This window comes from Daphnia magna, linkage group LG2 (assembly GCF_020631705.1).
Source record: "Daphnia magna isolate NIES linkage group LG2, ASM2063170v1.1, whole genome shotgun sequence".
Classification (NCBI taxonomy): Eukaryota; Metazoa; Arthropoda; class Branchiopoda; order Diplostraca; family Daphniidae; genus Daphnia; species Daphnia magna.
Window position 1 is genome coordinate 17754900 of NC_059183.1, and position 18530 is coordinate 17773429.

The window sequence follows — 18530 nt, forward strand, 5'->3', positions numbered from 1 at the left end:
TTTGCGTTTAATTACAGTGCAATGGCGATAGACATTAACATACCTGGGTGTTTGCAGAAATTTCGTGTTGGCATCGAGTTAGTCCGACAGCTGGTCAGCGAAAAAACAAAGCACTAGAACAACATTTTCCTTATTTTTTTTTTTTTTTTGGCTGAATAATTCACTGGTAGATACACTTCGTGCTGTACTTTGGAATAAACTGGAAATGAAGGTGGGCAGGGTTAAGCAAGTGTAACGTTTTTTCCTTGATCCTTACAACAACATTCACTTTTTCCAGCAATTCGAGGCAATCTCGTGCCAATCAATTGAGGTTGAACATTTACCAAAGTGTCAAAGGAAATGGATCGAATTCTAGTTCAGATCAGCACGTTGCTAGCCGCTTATTCGATCATCATCGTCTCCTGTTGTGTGACACGTCAAGACTTTCTCTTTTATTTCTCCAGAATAAAAACAAAAAAAGAGTTGATCAATGCGAACTGATTGTATAATGGCTATAATTTAAATGGCAGAGATCAATCGTTCTATCTGTGATTGATATCGAGAATCAGGAAATCCTTGATTGGACTTGGCGTATAGCAGGAACCGGAAACAATTCACTAGACGTTCTGATCCACGCGTGAAACAGCTGCAGGGCACACACGCGCCGGTATAGGTCTACCGTAAATAGGTAAAAGAAAAAAAGAATAGAGGTGACCCATAATTTGTGTGGACCACATTGCTCTGTAGGGTAACGTGCCCTTGTTAGCCAGCAATGTCTCTGTACGTTTATCGGATGAGTATATAACACTATAGCGGTGGGCAAGAAAACAAAATGTTCTTTCTTCCTTTTATTGAGAGAACGAATTCGTCCGTGATGATGATGATCCCGTGTCGACACCATTTCTCTTTCTTCTCTCCCGTTTTTTTTTTTCGCTATAATCCGCGTGAGTTTAATTTCATCTGGGTTTTTTTCTTTTATTCGTTTTAATTTGTTATCTCGTGGCTTGATCGTTGGAACAGGATGAAACAAAAACTAGTTGAATGAAGAGAAAACCGGTGATTGTGTTATGATAGAAACGAAGCATCTTCCATATAAAAAATAAGAAGAAACTTAACCACTTTTGATCAATGAAAAGCGAAGCAACAACCGCCAGTCAAATGGCTAATTCAGCTGATGTTCACGTTATAGAAGCAGCCCTGCCGCGTTGGTCTAGTTTTTCGGATGTGCGTTTTGTTCTTGTTTGACCGGTATATCCACATCCGCGGACGTCTTTTTTCAACATTCTTATAACAACAGCAATTTGGAGACGCCCTTTTTTTAAAAAAATAAAATAAAAAGACGGTAGGACCGAAAGAAGAAGAAAATTCAACCACTTTTAGATGTAAATGGAAAGTGGAGCAGCGTCTCGCTAAATTCGGCACTTTTGGGACACTTGCTTTAACATACACGACATTGAGCTAAATAAATGTGACGTAGTCTACTTGCCTCCAAAAATTGGTTATTAGCGTAAAACGCGAATTAGGCTACAAGAGGAAAGTGCGCGTGTTAAACTTACTGTGGGATTCATCATTAAATTCTTCGAGCCGAAAAATAATAAAAATTCCAGCATCAATCGGCTCAATAAAAAAGAAGAAGAAGCTAACGAAGAGTCAAAAAAAAAAAAGAGAAGGGCAAAACAACCAGCAAAAAAAAAAATTAAATAAACACTCAAATATTCAATGTTATGTAGCGGCAAAAGGTATATAGCTGAAGGACGAAGAATGTTACACCACATACTTCCTCATTGCTTTTTAAAAGTAATCCATCGTCGCGAAGCATTAGATTCATATTATAGAAGCCATATACGACTGGACATGGTGAACTATTCAAGGTGAACTTGTTTTTTTTTTTTTTTAATTCATCTCTTTCCTTGTGACTGCTGTTTATTCTCCACTGGCTACAACACCGTGTTTCTACCATTCTAAATGGTGATGGTTGTTGGTGGCAGGTAACTAGCAAAAAAAAACGAGCCCGAGTCCTCGTCTCTTCTGTAGAAAAATCCAAAGCCCTGCCCATTTCTCATTGCAGCTGCAACAATGATCATTGGACCCCACCCTTGTTACCGAGGCACACAGTTTGTCGAAGCTCCTTTTCCTTCTTTCTCTTTTGATAGCTCACGGTTTGTTTAATCACAAGGTCTTGCGATAACTCAAACTTGGATCGATGTGTTTCTCCTAATTCGTCGATTGCCAAGCGTCACCTATCCTAACCTTCCAGCACGACGAAGAAGAAGGTAAAAAAAACCGGATCTGACCTCCAACAAGAAAAACGAGTGAACCGATATCGTCGGACAGAGGCGACAGATCGAGCGACTGCACTAGAAACACTAAAGTCAAGCATTTCCGTGCGGTTCTTGCAGCAGCCGTCTCCACCCAGCCATTCAAAACTTGCGCAAAAGGCGATTTATATTCTACGTATTTTGTTTGTTTTTTTTCTTTTCTTTTCTTTCTTGCTGTATGCATTCGCCCTTCTCTTTCCCTGTTTTGTTTTTTCTTTCCCCGCCTCTTTCCCAAGAGAGTGTGTCCAGGGGCCCATATCACCTGACGGTCTTTGTGGCTTCCCCCGTCAGTCGCTGGATAACTACTCTCACGCGCGCCAGCGGAACAGCAGCGCTCCGCTATATACGCACAGCTCAGCCACCAACATCGTTCCGACTCCTTTTAGATTTTTTTTTTGTTTTGTTTTTGTTTGCCCGGTTCGGGTTTGGGAAAAAAACAGCCCGAATTCAAAGTGAAGTTCACCTTTTTCCTATTTTTCTAAAGAAATTACCTTTTTTCGGGATTTGTCCTCTTTGGTTTTGATACTTCATCATGGCCATCGGTAAAGCCCTCATCTGCTGCTACTTGGTATTCGCGTCCATTCTTGTCGGTAAGTCCATTTTTTGCTTTCTCTCCCTCTGCCTTTTTTTTTTATTTTTGTAGACTGTCTGTTTTGTGACACGGCCTCGGGTGTTTGCATCTTTCTTGAATCAATAGTCAATTCTTAGGAAAAATGTGATGGATTTTTATGTTACCTCATTTCTTTTTTCTTTTTTTTGCGTGCGCGGTCACTTTCACCGTTGAATGCCGGGCAGAAATAAGGCCACGTATTCGGAACGGTTATTCGATTGCAACAACATCAGATTTTTATTTTTCTTAAGTATAATTGTTGCTTTTCCGCTTTACTGGCCTGTGTTTTGTGTGTGAACTGGATGCCAGTTGTTTTCGCATATCCGCGCACCGTTCTTGTAACTCTCTCCCGCAACAACATCAGCGTGTCAAGATAGTTCTTGTTCATTTCCCACGTAACGCAATGGAGATTGAAGCTTATACGGGCCAGCCTAATGTGGGTTTGTTCCCAATACAAACTGATAATCGATTGATTGATCGATCCGTTCTGTTACGATATCCGGTTGTTGCTCGAAGAGTGAAAAACAAGTTCAATCTCATGGCCGTTTTACGAAGAGAAAATTATATCAAGTGTTTTTATGTTTTACTTACTCTTTTATCTAAATTGAAAAGAAGCTTTTGTGTGTCATTTGGTTAAGACAAAACATTCTCAAACAGAGAATTTTTTGTTGTGAATTTGTGAAAATTAAACGGCGTCACACTTCCAAATATAGGGAAATGAAAGAGAGGCTATCCAAATTCATTTCTCTTCTTCCCCTTGTAAGAACAATTTCCATCTCTCCACTTCTTTATGGGTCCTTTTTTAAATTTGACGTTAGACGAGGCTGATCTTAGAAATGCAAAAGAGCTTCAAATTGTCGTAACTAAAAAAATGATAAGGACTTTGTAGAGTAACTCAATCCACCGTTTCCCTTTTTGCTAACATTACGTCACACAATGTACACGTTCGCCGGTGTGTTGTGTAAGGTCGTCGACAATGCAAAAGTAAACATAACGGTACACTGTCTTCTTTCTTATCCTATACTCGTTTTATTTTTATTTTTTGCCACTCTGATCATTTTGTCGTGATTTCGTTTAGCCGTTTGTATTTTCAAGTTGGCATTTGATGACCCACGTCACGACAGAGCTGCGAGGCAAAGGAACAAGTTAGCGGGGCACGAAGAAAAGAAAGGGTTGCATAATAAAAAAAAACTCGAATTTAAATTCGCTATAACAGTAGTTGATATCCGGCCAAACAGTAAACAATCAATATCGAATTTGGATTACTTGCATTGGTGGTTGATGTACGGTTCATGTTTGCCCGCTATAGTTGTTGTGATTGTGAACAAGTCGTGTGGTGTTGATTCGGTATTTAAAAAATAACCAGCAATATGGTGGTCGAAATTTGGGACTCTTTCGTTCCTTTTTTTTTTTCTCTTCCATTTATTTTGTCTCCTTTCTCTCCTTTTCTTTCTCTTTTTTTTTATATGTCTACGAGAGAGCTCACGGAGCTCACGGGGTGGAAGTGGTGGCGTGCGCTAGCTAGCTCCGGGCTCCCACTCTGGCCCACGCTCTGTTGTGTATAGTGTACAGTACATCGGATCGGTTGATCCAGGTTAGTTGGTCATTCGGCCATCTCACCTGTTCCCCCTCTTTTCTCTCTCTCCAGCAATTCCAAAAACGTATGGGTCAGACATAAAAAAGAAAAAGAAACAAAAATGACCAAGAATTATAGACACGTCTTTTGATGCATCAACGTGAAATTTGTTTTTAATAGTAAACGACGTTACTTTTTTTTTTTTAAATTTCCAGTTTGACAATTGAGAAATATCTTCATATCCCCCCCGCTGTTTGACATTTAAAAATATCCATCACCTTCTAGTCGTTCGTGTGGCTTTTCCATTTAATCCAACGTTCGACATATCTCTCATAACGCGGTGAATCGTCCATAGGACGATCGTGGTCGCTTTGATCGTTTCAAAAAAAAAAAAAAATGCATCACCATTCGTTTAATAGCGGGAATTTGGATGGCAATCGTGATTCTACCCACACGCAAAAAAAAAAGCCCAAAGAAAAAGAAACGGTACACTCATGTGCGGCAGTGGACATTTCTATCCATTCAGTGACGTAAATAGGGCTAGCAATAGGCTATAAGGAAATGTAAATGATCGAGAAGCACGACAGCACGACCCGTTCGTCTTGATGACGATGGTTGATTTGCGCAAAACAAACTATGCGGTCGCTTGATTTGAAAGATAGAAAGAAGAAGAAAAATTGGTTACAATTCCCGTTTGACCTACAAAACGGTTAGCATTGTAATCAATAGCATCGTATAATTTACAGGTATAGAAAGACGGGGGGATAGAAAGGGAGAGAAACTATAAAGAGAGAATGATTCCCCGTCGTCTTAGTGATGTTTAACCGGTTGGGGTTTTTTTTTCTTCTCCATTTTGCTTTTCTCTGCTGTACTATCGCAACAATGATGCGCAGATATCCAGCCCGGATGGCCCGCCCCAGCCCAATGTTCAACTTTCTTTTTTTACCCGTCCATTTTCTCTTTCTCCTCTTTCATAGTACATACATTTTATTTCTCTCTCTCCCTTTTTTTGCCAGCAGATTTCTACTTGAGATTGAATTCACTTTTTGGCACGAACTGAACACAACAAGTTCTACTTTTATTTGCAATCTAATTCGAATTGTATCGAAACATTAACGGGATAACCATTAAAAGAAAAGGAATAATGCTTGACGCAACAACAAGTAAATGGAGAGTGAAGGACACGAGTCTACCAAACAAATCAGTCAAACGCGCAAGTGCTCTTGCAGAAATCTAAAAAAAAGAACCTTCACTCACTTTCTTGTCGGTGCGTGGCATAATGTACATTGTGTAGTTAAATACCGTGATCATCGGATACCTTTTTATTATTCAATCCGGGATAGTTCGTGGCGATGCTAGCCGCAACCACGGTATATGCGAAATAATAAATGCGCAATGCAAAACAGACCGTGTCCCTCTACCTGATTCTCCCTCCCTATGTGCATTATTCTAATGGTGGAGGCCTTTTGGTTGGATAGTTCCAATACCGAACTTGTTTTGCATACGAGACATGTTTAAGAAGTATAGGAGCACGTTCTATACTTTACAGAGTGTTGGTGACCAAGCAAAATTCGTATTTGAAATGGAAACTGGCGAACCAGGTTCCAGGTGGGCTCTGGGCTTTCGTGTATTTTACACTATGCAAAATCCATCGCTTGTTTGGTTTTTTTGTTTGCTTCCCCCCCCCCTTTTTTGTGTTTTACTAGAGGGAGAATCTCATACGAAAAAAAAACAGGGGCAAATTATAAGCACAAGAAAAAAGATGTAACGGATGTATCTACCAACTTTCCCCAACATTCGCAATCTTATACATAATTACTACCTATCTGATTTGTTTGAAGCCGAAACACACGCACTCTTTTTTTTTTGCCTCTTTATTTTTAAAATTCAAACTAAAAGTAAAAGTAGGGCAGTAATTCAAACTACCCAAGGGTTGAAAGAAGAAGCTTTTTGATAACCACAATCCACCGTCACGAGTTTTCATTTCACTTGACGATGATATACATCATCCTACACGATATCTGACTACACAACAACTTGCTGGCAATCTTCACATTTAATACGCTTTTTAGCTCTTAAACCAACCCCCTTGCCAAAGGAGATTGTCTTTAGGAAAGATAATGCTAATGACGGTGATTACGGATATGCTCACTGGGGATATATAGGGACAACAAGAAAGGGAATGGAGAATAGAAAGATTGGAGTAGATGAGAGAATAAAAATATGGGGCCTATTCCAAAACGGACCTGTTTGATGAGCTTCTCTCTTTCTCCTAATACCTTACGTCTAGGTGTGTGTGTGTGTGTGTGTACGTGTGTACTATATTCCGTAAGATGCCAACGGAGAGAAAGTGCACAAGAAGAAAAGAAAGAGGATCTGCATTTTCTCTTGACCTTTCTTTCTTTTTTTTTTTTAATTCCCCTCTCTCCGGAGTGTCTCTTTGGACTGCGTTGTTCGGCTGAGCGATGTCCATTGTTCTGCCGGACTCTCCAGAGCGATGTTCTTTTCTTTCTCTCTACAAGTTGAAAGTCTAATGTATTCTAATGCTCAGCTTGTATACAATGAACTATGGCCTTTATGGACCTATGGTTCTTTCGGACACAATGTGCGTTGCTTTCCTCTTCGTCTTTTGATTTATATACTTTTATGCGTTAAAAGAATAAACCAACACTTTCAAAGTCTTCTCTTCCTTCGTCTTCAGTTGTTGTTCTTTATTCTCTTCCTGGTGGAACGCTTTTGTTCTTGCATCCACATAAATTACCTCTTCATTCCTCTCTTGTCTTTTGGTCACGTGCCCTTGAAGGATGTCAAGGTCGATATCAACTTAAGGAACAGCATCTGGATGGCGCATAAGATGATAGCCCAACAGTTAACTAGTTGTAAATAACACTTCATGTTGCAAGCACCGCATTTGTAAGCAATCTTTGCTTAAAATGCAAGAGCGCTAACACAAGTCGATGGCCTGCAGCAACTTTGGATACGAGAAACTATTCGTTTGGAAGTAAAAAGTAAAAGTGCAGAAGCGGATGGAAATCACGACCCGTTTGTCAGAACTAAAGAGAGAGAGAAAAAAAGAAGACAACAAACATTACGTTTTTTTTTCATTGGACGATGAGGCGGAGAATGAGATCAAATTGCCGTGAATAAGGGAAAGTTTTCACGACTTTAGCTCAGGTGAGAATGGAAGAGGCCGTCATTGGCGACGATGTCTTCAACCGGTTGTTGTCTAGTTGCTCGCCTTTTCTTTCGACGTGAGCAAAACTCACGCTCCCTCCCTTTCTTTACGACTTCACAGATCACGAACCATCAACAGTAAGACGGTAGTAGCATCGTAACAGTTAACCATCCTATTAGCCTAGATGGTGTTTCTGTACAACACGAACGTTCTCTTTCTTCGTTTCATACTTAAGAATATTGCCCATGTTTTGACTCTCGATCGAGCTTATTCTTTTAGCATCCCCGGGAGTGACTCCTCCCCTCTTTACTTTGTGTTAGATCGAATAATAAATAAAAAAAGAGAGCGTGCCCATACGTCAAATGTTATGCGATCAGACAACTCTTGATTTGAAGGCCGTTGGGGTTCTGAATTTTTCATTAGGTGCGAACCACACCCTTTGGCCTCAAGGTAGGGCGAGAGCGGGCACAGATCACAGCTGTGATGTGATCCTTGGCGACTTCCCGATTGCATTTGAACCCTTCGTTTTACCTTGGATAGTTTTTGTTTTTAAATCTGAGATTCTCGCATTTCCCAATGTCTTCTCCATGTTCGTCTTTGGTGAATTTGCATGTGTACAGCCGACGCAATTTTCCAACTCGATTTGGTGCGTTGCTGGGGATGGCCACACTGCCATATCACGCATCGACTCATGTCGTGTCCACATCAGGAGATTTAAAAAAAAAAATTAGTCTTTTGCCATTCCTTATGTTCTTGTATTTCGAGGTCGACTAGGTTACGTGTTCAGCTAGACGAATAAAAAGAACGAAATGAATATTAATCTATTAATCATCTATGTTTGTTTTCGGCAATAATCCCGCAGGTAACAAAGCGTTCCGGCCCTGATGTATATACATACTCTCTCCTTCTTTTTTTGGTGTTTTTTTAATTTTTCTTTTCACGTTCGGGAGCGAAACTTTTCTTCGTTTTTATGTTTCAGGGCGTCAATTTTTTTTTCTGTTCTCACACGCCTGTCATACTTTTACTTTTCCTTTCGTCTTCTTTTTCAATCCATCCATTCGTGAACACGTATAGAGTCGTGCACGTCGTCCCAACTTTCAAACTGTTGCTGAGGCGTATCCATTTCACGATCGATTTCTTCACCTCATTCTTCTTCTTTTCTTCAGTTTGCCAGTTCTTTTACTTATTCCAATTCTATTCAATCGCTTTTCTATCTATAGCGTGTTTCTTTCTTTATCTTATCGTTTGTGCCCGGCAAGACAATTCGCCCAAAACCCTTCGTGAAAAGTCGAATTTCACGTTGATGGTATCAGCATTTTAAAAATAGGCATAAAGTCTTGGTTGCGTAGATTGGGTAACAGTCACGATTGCATAGCCGGCCCATAAATCTATTCCCACACAAATATGGCTAACAACAACGTTACGGTGGTAGAGAACTTTAACGCCCCTGTGTGTGTTTAGTTTTCACGAAGAAAGTTTGTGTTTTTTTTGTTTTTTCTCCGTAAAAAGAGTTAACGATTTAATAATGGAACATTGAAGCCGACATCATCATCATCATGGCATTTCGTCATTTTCTCTCTCTCTACTCTTCTTTTCCCACAACGACCGAAAAATTATTTAACCGTTGTCTAATTGAATGCAGTGACGACTTCATTTCCATGCACATTCTGTTCGTCGAGAGAAAGGCGCTGGCAACGAAGTAACACAAAAGCGTGCGCCTGTCTGTGCCTTGGTTTTTTTTTTCTTTTCATTTTACGAGAATATAATTAAATGAAAGGCCATGAGCGGCGCCTCGAATGAGAGGAGATTTCTGTCGACAGCACTCCATGACTGCATGTTTGGAACTAGTGAAGGGGAGCTAGAATAAAAAAGAGTTTGAGCGTGAGCGGTTCTCATGGTCACCTGGCCATAGAAGAAAGACAATAAGCGTACGCTCTTTCACTTTTAATTCGACAATTTGATTGGGGCTTTTGATGTATGCCCGTGCTGCACCGCCAAATACAATAACGTGACATTATGTATATAATAGCAGCCAAAGAATTGAAGGTTTTTTTTTTGGTTGACTTTCAATTGTTTTATTTTCCTTTCAAGTCTGAGATTTTTGGCTACCCGAAAATCATCATAACCAATGACATAACTGTGGTCTATAAAGTTTCATTTTCATTGCGACATTTTTAAAATTACGTTTCAATTGAAACAGGCTGGACTGCTGGGCAGAAAAGGACGAAAGTTGGAACGAGCATAGCCGGTAGCGAGATCGAAATGGCACCTGATTTTGAATGTCCCGAAGAATTCGGTTACTACCCAGCGCCGTATGATTGCACTCGGTAAGACAACTGAAACAGCAAAAAATCTAACAAGTCAAAACCACTAGTTGTTTTTATCGCAATTTTTTTTTTTAAACGTAACTTTTTTTTTTTTTGTGGCAAATTATTATTTTGATGACCCAATATAAAATGAATTTTTGTTCATTAATTTCCGGTCTCTTGCTGCTATCCTCTCTCTATAGCTACTACGTCTGCGTGTTTGGTGGCGCCTTATTAGAAAGCTGCACCGGTGGCTTAGTCTACAGGTAAAGTTCACAACTAGTCACAATTTATAGTTTACCCTTGGAGCTATTGTCACAGAGCTATTGCCACACATTCTTTATAGTTTTCTTTTAAGAACCCTGACTGAATTGTGTGCGAAAAAGTTGCAGTGAAAGCTCAAGAAAAATGGCACAAAGGATGATTGAACCTCTCCTTGCACTCTCTTGTCAAATTAATTTCAAATACCTTGTTTCCGTTCTGTATTCTATTTCTCCTCTATTACGTATCTATTTTTTTGGTTTAATTCTCTATTTTGCTGCCGCTTCTAATCCCGTTTATGCGTTCTGAATCCCTACATTCACACACGAATTTGGTGACCCGTAGAGTTTTGAGAAGCCTTACAAAGAATGGCGTTGATCGTGTTCGTTAAACACATTTTCTGAATCAACAAAGTTAAACAAGTCCAAGCTGCATTCTCTGAAATCCATGCCTTAAATCATTCTGCTTCTAAATAGTTTGCTTGTTCGAGAATTCCTTAGCAACTGAATTCGTTGTTTCCTAACGACGTAATTTACCGAACGGACGGCCCGTAGTTGGAATGTTCTCATGGAGAATGGCCCAATTTCATTCTCATCTTCTTCTTTTAATTAAATAGAACCCCCATCTTCTTTTTTTTAACGCAATGTCGTCGTTCTCGTTTCTATTCTTCTCCTTCACCTGCTGTCGTCCGAACGAAAACTCTCACGCTCTATTGTCCGACGCGGGGAATCAAAACTATTTCAAGCCCATGAACAGTCAACTGACGTTTCACTTGAAAGATGAATGCTTTCTTCACCAGAACAATTTTCTTTTCTAAAGACAAAAGAAAACTGAAAAAATAAAATCTGTTCAAGTGATTCTTGCTGCGGTTGTCTGCACACGAGCAGTCGAGCATCTCGATAGATACTACCAACCATACACTTTTGGTTTCCTTGATGAAAATGGTTTACAGTCCGTGATTTCTGTTACGTCATTTTACAAAGACAAACGTTGGCCCCAAATGGTCCGTGTTGTTTATTTTTTTTGCGTCATTTTTTCCCACGACACAGTCACGAGTTGCAGACCTGCGACTGGCCACGTAACGTTGGATGCTTAACCGGGGCTGAAGCGATGGCCATCAATGCGCATAAAACATCTAGCCGAACTTCGACTACCGATTCGAAATCCAACTCTCCATTGACGCAATTCTTGAGCTCTGAGTAAGTAAAGCTTCTGTTTAAACTCAATGAACAAATACCTTACAATCAGCTCATGGCTATCGAACACAACAGCAGCAATAAACCCACAACCAGCCGGAGCCAGTCGTCTACCGCAGCGATCAACGCCCGATCCAAGACACCGCTGACATTCGAGGTGACACGCAACACGAAGCAAAGAAATGTTTCATCAATTCAAATATTAACGTTTTTGTAATGCGTATAGCTGTTGGGTGATGTAGCCGCTACCATTGATAACCGACAAGGACGTGACTTCCAGGGGACGACACCTCTGCGGTCCCAAGGACCGAACGCTCCGATAGGTGGCACTTCGAAGAACACGCTCGCTGGTGAAAGCCCCAAACCAAGTAGTTTCAACTCTCGTTCTCAAGCTCCCGTAAGTTGATGCACTTGTTTTCTGATTAAAACTTGAGTGACTTATGATTTTCATCTTTGCGATATTGTGTAGCGCGCTGAAGATCTTCCAGAGGATTTCATTGCAGCCACTACTTTCAACCCCACAGTTCGCATCCCCCACAGGTAAACAATCTATGGAGCTTTATTTCAATATGTCGAGACAACACGTCCCAATAATAATCCCCTCTTATCCCAACCACCAAGAAAACATAAGTGAAAAGACAAAAAAAAAATGGTCCAATTCTGAATGTAGACACAAACGAAGGACAAAAAGAAAAAAATGGCAGACAATTATCACTTTGTTAAACATGTAAATCTTTGGGGGTTGTGGGTGTACAGTCGCTCGATGGCCTTCCGGAGAGAACAACATCCTGACGAACGAATGATTAGCCATCGTCATGACGAAGTCGACTACGATTACACCTACTATGATGACGAAGACGACACAAAGACTTCTTCGACTGGTTTCACAGTTTTTAATCACAACAGCGATCGTGATGGGAACGTGAACGCGAGGATGAGGGGCAAACACGCTGACAGGTAGATGGAATCCATCATACACGTATCCCAAACTCAGACACACACTCAAAAACAGCTTTTTCGTCTTGGAGCGTGTACAATAATACAGCCGTAGCCCGATACTAACTATCATAAATAACGGTAGATGAAAGGATAATTACCAATTGGACAAGATCGTCAGTCAAAGGTTTCCACATCCATTCCAGGTAAAGCAGCAAACAGTTATTAGTATTTGCTGGCTGGCTGGCTGGCTGGCTGTGTCTTGACCTCAAATTAGCTTTCCTGATTCCGAGGTGTTTTTTACTGCTGGAAGGGATGATTACTTTATGACTGATGAAACTTGGTGATACGGCTGTATTATTTCCGCTGCATTATTAAGAAAGAAAAAAAAAGAAAACTTTTCTTTTTTGATGTTTTTGCTGGGACTTGACGCTTTCCCCTTGTTTAATAACGCGACTTCTTTTTGTTTTATTGGTCCATGGAAACATAAAAAAAAAAAAACGAAACAAACAAACATACCTACAAACACACAAAATACAACAACACGGAAATCCAATATAGCGATGACGAACTATTCTGGAACCCCAATCACGGTAGTCAGCAGCCGAAGCGACAACGTTTCCGTGAAGAGAGTATCCCATCGATGCATTTTACTCCGATCAACTCCAATTCGCAGCGGACGGTGTTTGAACACCTCAATCACGGCCCTGTGCCAGTACGTGGTGCTCAGTTGCACAGCGCTAGCCACGATCTATCGCCCGCTGTTGAATCAAGGCATTTCATCCACCAGAGTCCCACAAATTCTCGTCAATTCCAGACTGTTCAACGTCCTTTCGACAGTCAATTCAATGGCCAGTCATCGAACGTCGGTCAGTTCCAACAGCAGGTGCGCGCTCCCGAAGTTCAGGCCGATTTTTCGACAGGATTACACCAACAATCATCGCCACATAGCGTTGTTCCATTATTGTTCCGGAAACAACAGACACAGCCACAACAACAAAAACAACACCAACCATTCACAGAACCCCAAATTCCATTCACCGCATTTGCAAAACAACAACCAAACACTCGCTTACCTAATACCAACCGTCCATTGCTAACTGCCCTACCAACCAATCCCATAATTACTGACGATTACGATGCTCCTAATGACGAACAACAATCACCTACGCTAGACTGGAATGAACAACAACAACCACAACGACAAGCCCAGCAAACGTTACGGCAACCACCGTTAAGGTACAAGGACATGTTGTACTATAGACCTCCTATCAGACTTTCGCTCTACGTCTCTCTTGTGACTTGCTGATTGACACACACACGCGGGTCCTTCTTTCGAGCTGTTTCCACTCATCTTCACTATGCATGTTGTTGTTTTTCGGAATTTCGGAAAAAAAAAAATATCGACCAATGTTGACGATACATTCCTAACTGTTTATGTTTTGGTTCCACGTAGAACACCTGTCGATTCCCGAGTACCAACTGGAGCTAGCTTGTCCAGCAACGATCAATTCCATCGAGAGACCACTGGAACTCGTCAGCCAACGACTGAATCTAGCAGCAATGGCGATTCTACCGATCAGTGGGAAGCCCCAGTTCCTCAAAGAGGTCAGAGACCGAGTGCTCCTCCTCGTCAATCTTCCCAGACGGAAAGGACAGTCTCCACTACGACCACGGAACGCCCAACGAGACCGCCAGTCCAGACTACTCATCAGTTCAGCGAGCCGGACGTCGACTATCACGGTTTCCCCGTTGATGAATTTGCCACTTCGGAGCCTACCGTCGATCAGTTTGCCGATTATGATATCTTTGAAGATCGTAAGTGCCAATCTTTTCTTTAATTTTTTAACTGGTATAAATCAATGTGATTGTTTGAATAGCAGCAACCACTGGCGGCCGTCCTCAAGAAGAAGAATTCTTGCCCCCTGTTACGAGGTAATGATATTGCTAATTATTCGATAGTAAGTATTTAAACCACAATTCTGCTTGTAGAGCCGTCCCCACTACAACGACAACTACTTCAACAACTACAACGACGACAACAACAACAACAACACCGAAACCTGTTCAGCGAGGATCAAACAGAGGCAAACCTGCAGGTGATAGAGGATCTTCTCGTTTCCGCCCATCCGACTCGAATCGTGAGGAGGAATCCGCACCTGCATCAGCAACGGTTCCCAAGTGAGTAGCTTATCACATTGGCCGTTGTGTGTTGGAATTGAAATGCGAAGAAACTAAGGCTCGATTCTTCTTCGTTTTTTTCTTTTCTAAATAGACGTCGTCCTACACTGAAACCTGTTTCCGATTTGGTCCGCAATCCTGTTGCTGAACCCATCGATATCATGCAACATCCTCCTCGCCGGTAGGACCAACTTAAACACACGAGCATATTTAGTTTTAGATTCAAGTTTATTACTATTTTGTGTTACACAGATTGGAGCCCATCTTCCCTCAACCGACTCCGGATGAGCCGGCCGCCAGGTGTAACGCTGACGTCTGCCGTCTTCCAGATTGTAACTGCGGAGGCAAAGACATTCCAGGTAATGACATGACTTGTAATCTTTAGCAAACAGAATTGAGTTTCACTTCAAATCATTATTAATTAATCAAAAAAAGATGAATTTTATGCTAATTTGAATTTCTGTACCGCTGTTTGGAACTCGCAATTTGATTTTTATCAAAGGCGGTTTACGACCAATCGACACTCCACAACTGGTGCTCCTAACATTCGATGACGCTGTTAATGACTTAAACAAAGAACTTTATAGCGACTTGTTTGAAACGGGTCGATTGAACCCCAACGGTTGTCCGATCGCAGGCACGTTTTACGTGTCTCACGAATGGACCGACTACGGTCAAGTACAAAATCTGTACGCCGACGGACACGAAATCGCTTCGCACACCATCTCGTAAGTGGCACGAGGATATGCGTTCCACTGCCTCGTCCAAGACATATCCATCATCGAACAATCGTGCCCAATTTGACGTGACCTCTCGTTTACCATTCAACCAAGACGATGGCGTTGGTTCCTTTTTCCTTTCATTTACAATCCGACAAAAAAACGCAAACAGAAATCGACGAAACCTTTAGCTAGTCTCTTTGTTTGTTTTTTTACCTCACAAGTTGTAGGAAAGAAACACATTCATTGAAATAGGCGACTTGACGCTGGAACAACCAATGAGAGATTCCGGGTCGTTTCTTTCACTCGAGTTTGATTCTATCGCACTATCGTCTTTGTGTCCTTTTTCCAGGCGGCCTTCGCGTCAATGACACGCCGCAAATTGTCTTGTTGACGTTTGACGATTCCGTCAACGACTTGAACAAGAAACTCTTCTCCGATTTCTTCGAAAAGGGCCGACTCAACCCCAACGGCTGCCCCATCTCCGCCACATTTTACGTCTCGCACGAGTGGACCGACTACGGCCAAGTGCAGAATCTCTATGCAGATGGGCACGAAATTGCCTCTCACACCATCTCGTAAGTGACAGTGCTAAAAGAGGCAACGAAAACAAAATCCTCGGATTCGGCATCGTGCATCTTCCCTGCTATACTATCCTACTTTGCTGAATATTTCTCTCCCACAATGTTGTTCTTCATCCTGAATCTCTCACCGTGCTCAAAATGTTTGGTACCATTTCGTTTAATATCGGTGTCAAGTTTACTAAAAATTCATGAACAACACATGGTCGGTTGAATGGTTAAGAGTGGTCGGGAATCTTTTGTGGCAACGTGGTTTGGATACACTTGAACGTGGCGGTTTTTTTATTTTCCCTTTGGACATATGGTATTTTTAAAATTCGAAATTGGCAACGTATAACGTGTTTTCTTTGCAAATCTTCCGAATGTCGCAGGCATAGTTTTGGTGAACAGATGTCTGCCAAGAAATGGGCCAAAGAAGCTGCCGGACAGCGTGATATTATGGCCGCTTATGGTGGTGTTCGTGCAGAAGATATTCGTGGTCTGAGAGCTCCATTCTTGTCGGTAAGTTTGTGCGATGCTTCCGCCATAAAACATTCGTATATTTTATGAACGATCGGTTTGTTCTATTCAAAGGTTGGAGGAAACCGCATGTTTAAAATGTTGTACGACTTGAACTTCACCTATGACTCGTCGATGCCCGTCTACGAGAACAAGCCGCCATCATGGCCCTACACTTTGGACTACAAGATCTTCCACGATTGCATGATTCCACCATGCCCCACCAAATCTTACCCAGGTAATATTTCACAAAACCCTGCAGCATATAAACCCCCTCACTAACTAACTAAATTTAATCACAATCAGGTGTCTGGGAAGTTCCTATGGTTATGTGGCAGGATTTGAACGGAGGACGTTGCTCCATGGGTGACGGTTGCAGTAACCCACCCGATGCCGAGGGCGTGTACAAAATGTTGATCAAGAACTTTGAACGCCACTACACAACCAACAGGTACCTACAGTGTTAAATGATCGTACACGAAAGGTATTAAGAAACAGCAATTTGCAATCATTTCCACAGGGCACCATTTCCTCTGTACTATCACGCCGCTTGGTTCACTACAGCTCATCATAAAGAAGGATTTGAAGCTTTCCTCGACACTATCGTCTCCATGGATGATGTTTGGCTGGTAACGAACTGGCAAGCCATTCAGTGGGTACGCGATCCTACACCACTGGATCGCATCAAATCCTTCAAACCATTCAATTGCGACTATCCGGTAAGTTACGAACCTATCTGTAAACACAAATGTTTTGCCTTGGCAATATCCATTTTTGTTTGACGTGAAAACTCAGTCGACTAACTGTATAACGTTGGAATATGCAGGAGAGGCCGAAACGGTGTAACGCCTCGAAGGTTTGCAACGCCTGGCACAAGTCTGGCGTCCGCTACATGCGCACCTGTCAGCCCTGTCCGGAAGTCTTCCCGTGGACCGGCAAAACGGGAGTGAGGAACCCTTTCCTCGACAACTATGGCGATAATGAAGTTGCAACAGCATGAACTAAGACCCCACCGCGAAACAAATGAGATCGATAACTAAACCGACACATTTTCTAAGGGATTCGTCGGCTTTCTACGTATATATATCATCGGTTGTTTGTTTTGTTTTTTTTTAGTTCTTTTATTTTTGTGAAACCTTTGTCAATTTTTAAAATCGGGACTTGTTAAAAAGATAACAAATAACAAGAAAACTTTGGGTGCCACATAACGAGATCCATAAAGGGCTCACAGAGATTTTAAAACCTAAATTTTTTTTTTTTCTTGTTGTGGGACTTTACATGCAATGTCAAGGAGAATCGGACTTAGGCGGGCTCGGTCACTGCGTTCCATCTTCGTCTTTTATTTAGAGATCCCCCGTCTCTCTATTGTGATTCGATTGTTGCCCCCTGTACTCTCTCTTTCTCTCTCTTTCTCTCTCTTTCTCTCTTTTTCTTCCCGTTGTACATTGTGTGTGTTTAACTTTTCTTTATTTGTCGACTCTTACAATTCTTCCTCCAGATTTGCTATTGAAAAAAGGTGCCTCATGGTGTTCTCAACTTCAAATTGCAAACCTGCTAAAATGGCATTACGACGTGAAACGGTTGTCGGCTATAATTGTGTGACTAGCAAAATAGTTGAGACTACCGAATCCTCCTAAAATACACAATTTATAAGAAATTCCTGTCACGATTTCATGTTACATAAATTTTTAAGTTGAAGAAATGGGGAAACAAATACGAAACTCAATGTTTTGGCGCTTAAGTTTTGCAATTTTAGCCAGATTGAGGAAATAGTCAACTGAAATCAAAATAATTACGAAGAAATACATAAGAAAATGATTAGATTATCCAATCGTTATTGCAGCAAATTACCTTTCCAAATTCTACATTTCATTGGGTTTGGTTTTTACAAGCAAGGAAAGTAAATCCAATGTTTCAAAGTAACCGCTGGCATACGTTAATCATATAGTTAGTGTTTTCTTTAGGGAATTACAAAAAATGCTCTTCAAATGTGGAGCCAGCTTTGCTCAAAGAGTTTTTGGGAAAGAATTTCTTTTGCACATTGGGAAAACTTTGAATGGGTTGCCACTATTAAATAAAAGGTGAAAAACATTATAAACGGGGAATAAGGCAACGTTTGAGAAAAATTATTCACTAGCTGAACGGCTAAACATGTTTTACGCATCCAGAAATGGTAATGAACTTCTCGGCTCGC

General features: G+C 41.2%; 1 protein-coding gene and 1 long non-coding RNA gene across 6 annotated transcripts; one reads left to right on the forward strand and one right to left on the reverse strand.

Moving 5' to 3' along the window:
* Positions 1–2571: 2571 nt before the first annotated feature.
* On the forward strand, positions 2572–17993 carry LOC116916364. 5 transcript variants are annotated; one of them, XM_045169546.1, is made up of 20 exons: positions 2572–2887; positions 9859–9985; positions 10168–10230; positions 11275–11424; positions 11497–11578; positions 11648–11818; positions 11891–11961; positions 12178–12378; positions 12919–13596; positions 13814–14175; positions 14238–14292; positions 14350–14538; positions 14633–14719; positions 14791–14897; positions 15041–15266; positions 16210–16339; positions 16412–16574; positions 16643–16787; positions 16857–17055; positions 17163–17993. In XM_045169546.1, exons 1-20 carry the CDS (start codon positions 2830–2832, stop codon positions 17334–17336), a joined length of 3438 nt encoding a protein of 1145 aa, XP_045025481.1. In that variant the 5' UTR covers positions 2572–2829; the 3' UTR covers positions 17337–17993. The 5 variants fall into 5 exon arrangements, with proteins under 5 accessions (XP_045025481.1, XP_045025482.1, XP_045025483.1 ...); XM_045169547.1 differs by lacking the exon at positions 15041–15266 and adding an exon at positions 15610–15835; XM_045169548.1 differs by lacking the exon at positions 15041–15266 and adding an exon at positions 15610–15835 and having other exon boundaries at positions 14241–14292.
* LOC116916377 lies at positions 17967–18487 on the reverse strand. The gene is made up of 2 exons (XR_004390618.2): positions 18188–18487; positions 17967–18113 (listed from the first exon to the last, which is right to left on the reverse strand). It is a non-coding gene; the product is annotated as an uncharacterized LOC116916377 (long non-coding RNA).
* Positions 18488–18530: the final 43 nt, after the last annotated feature.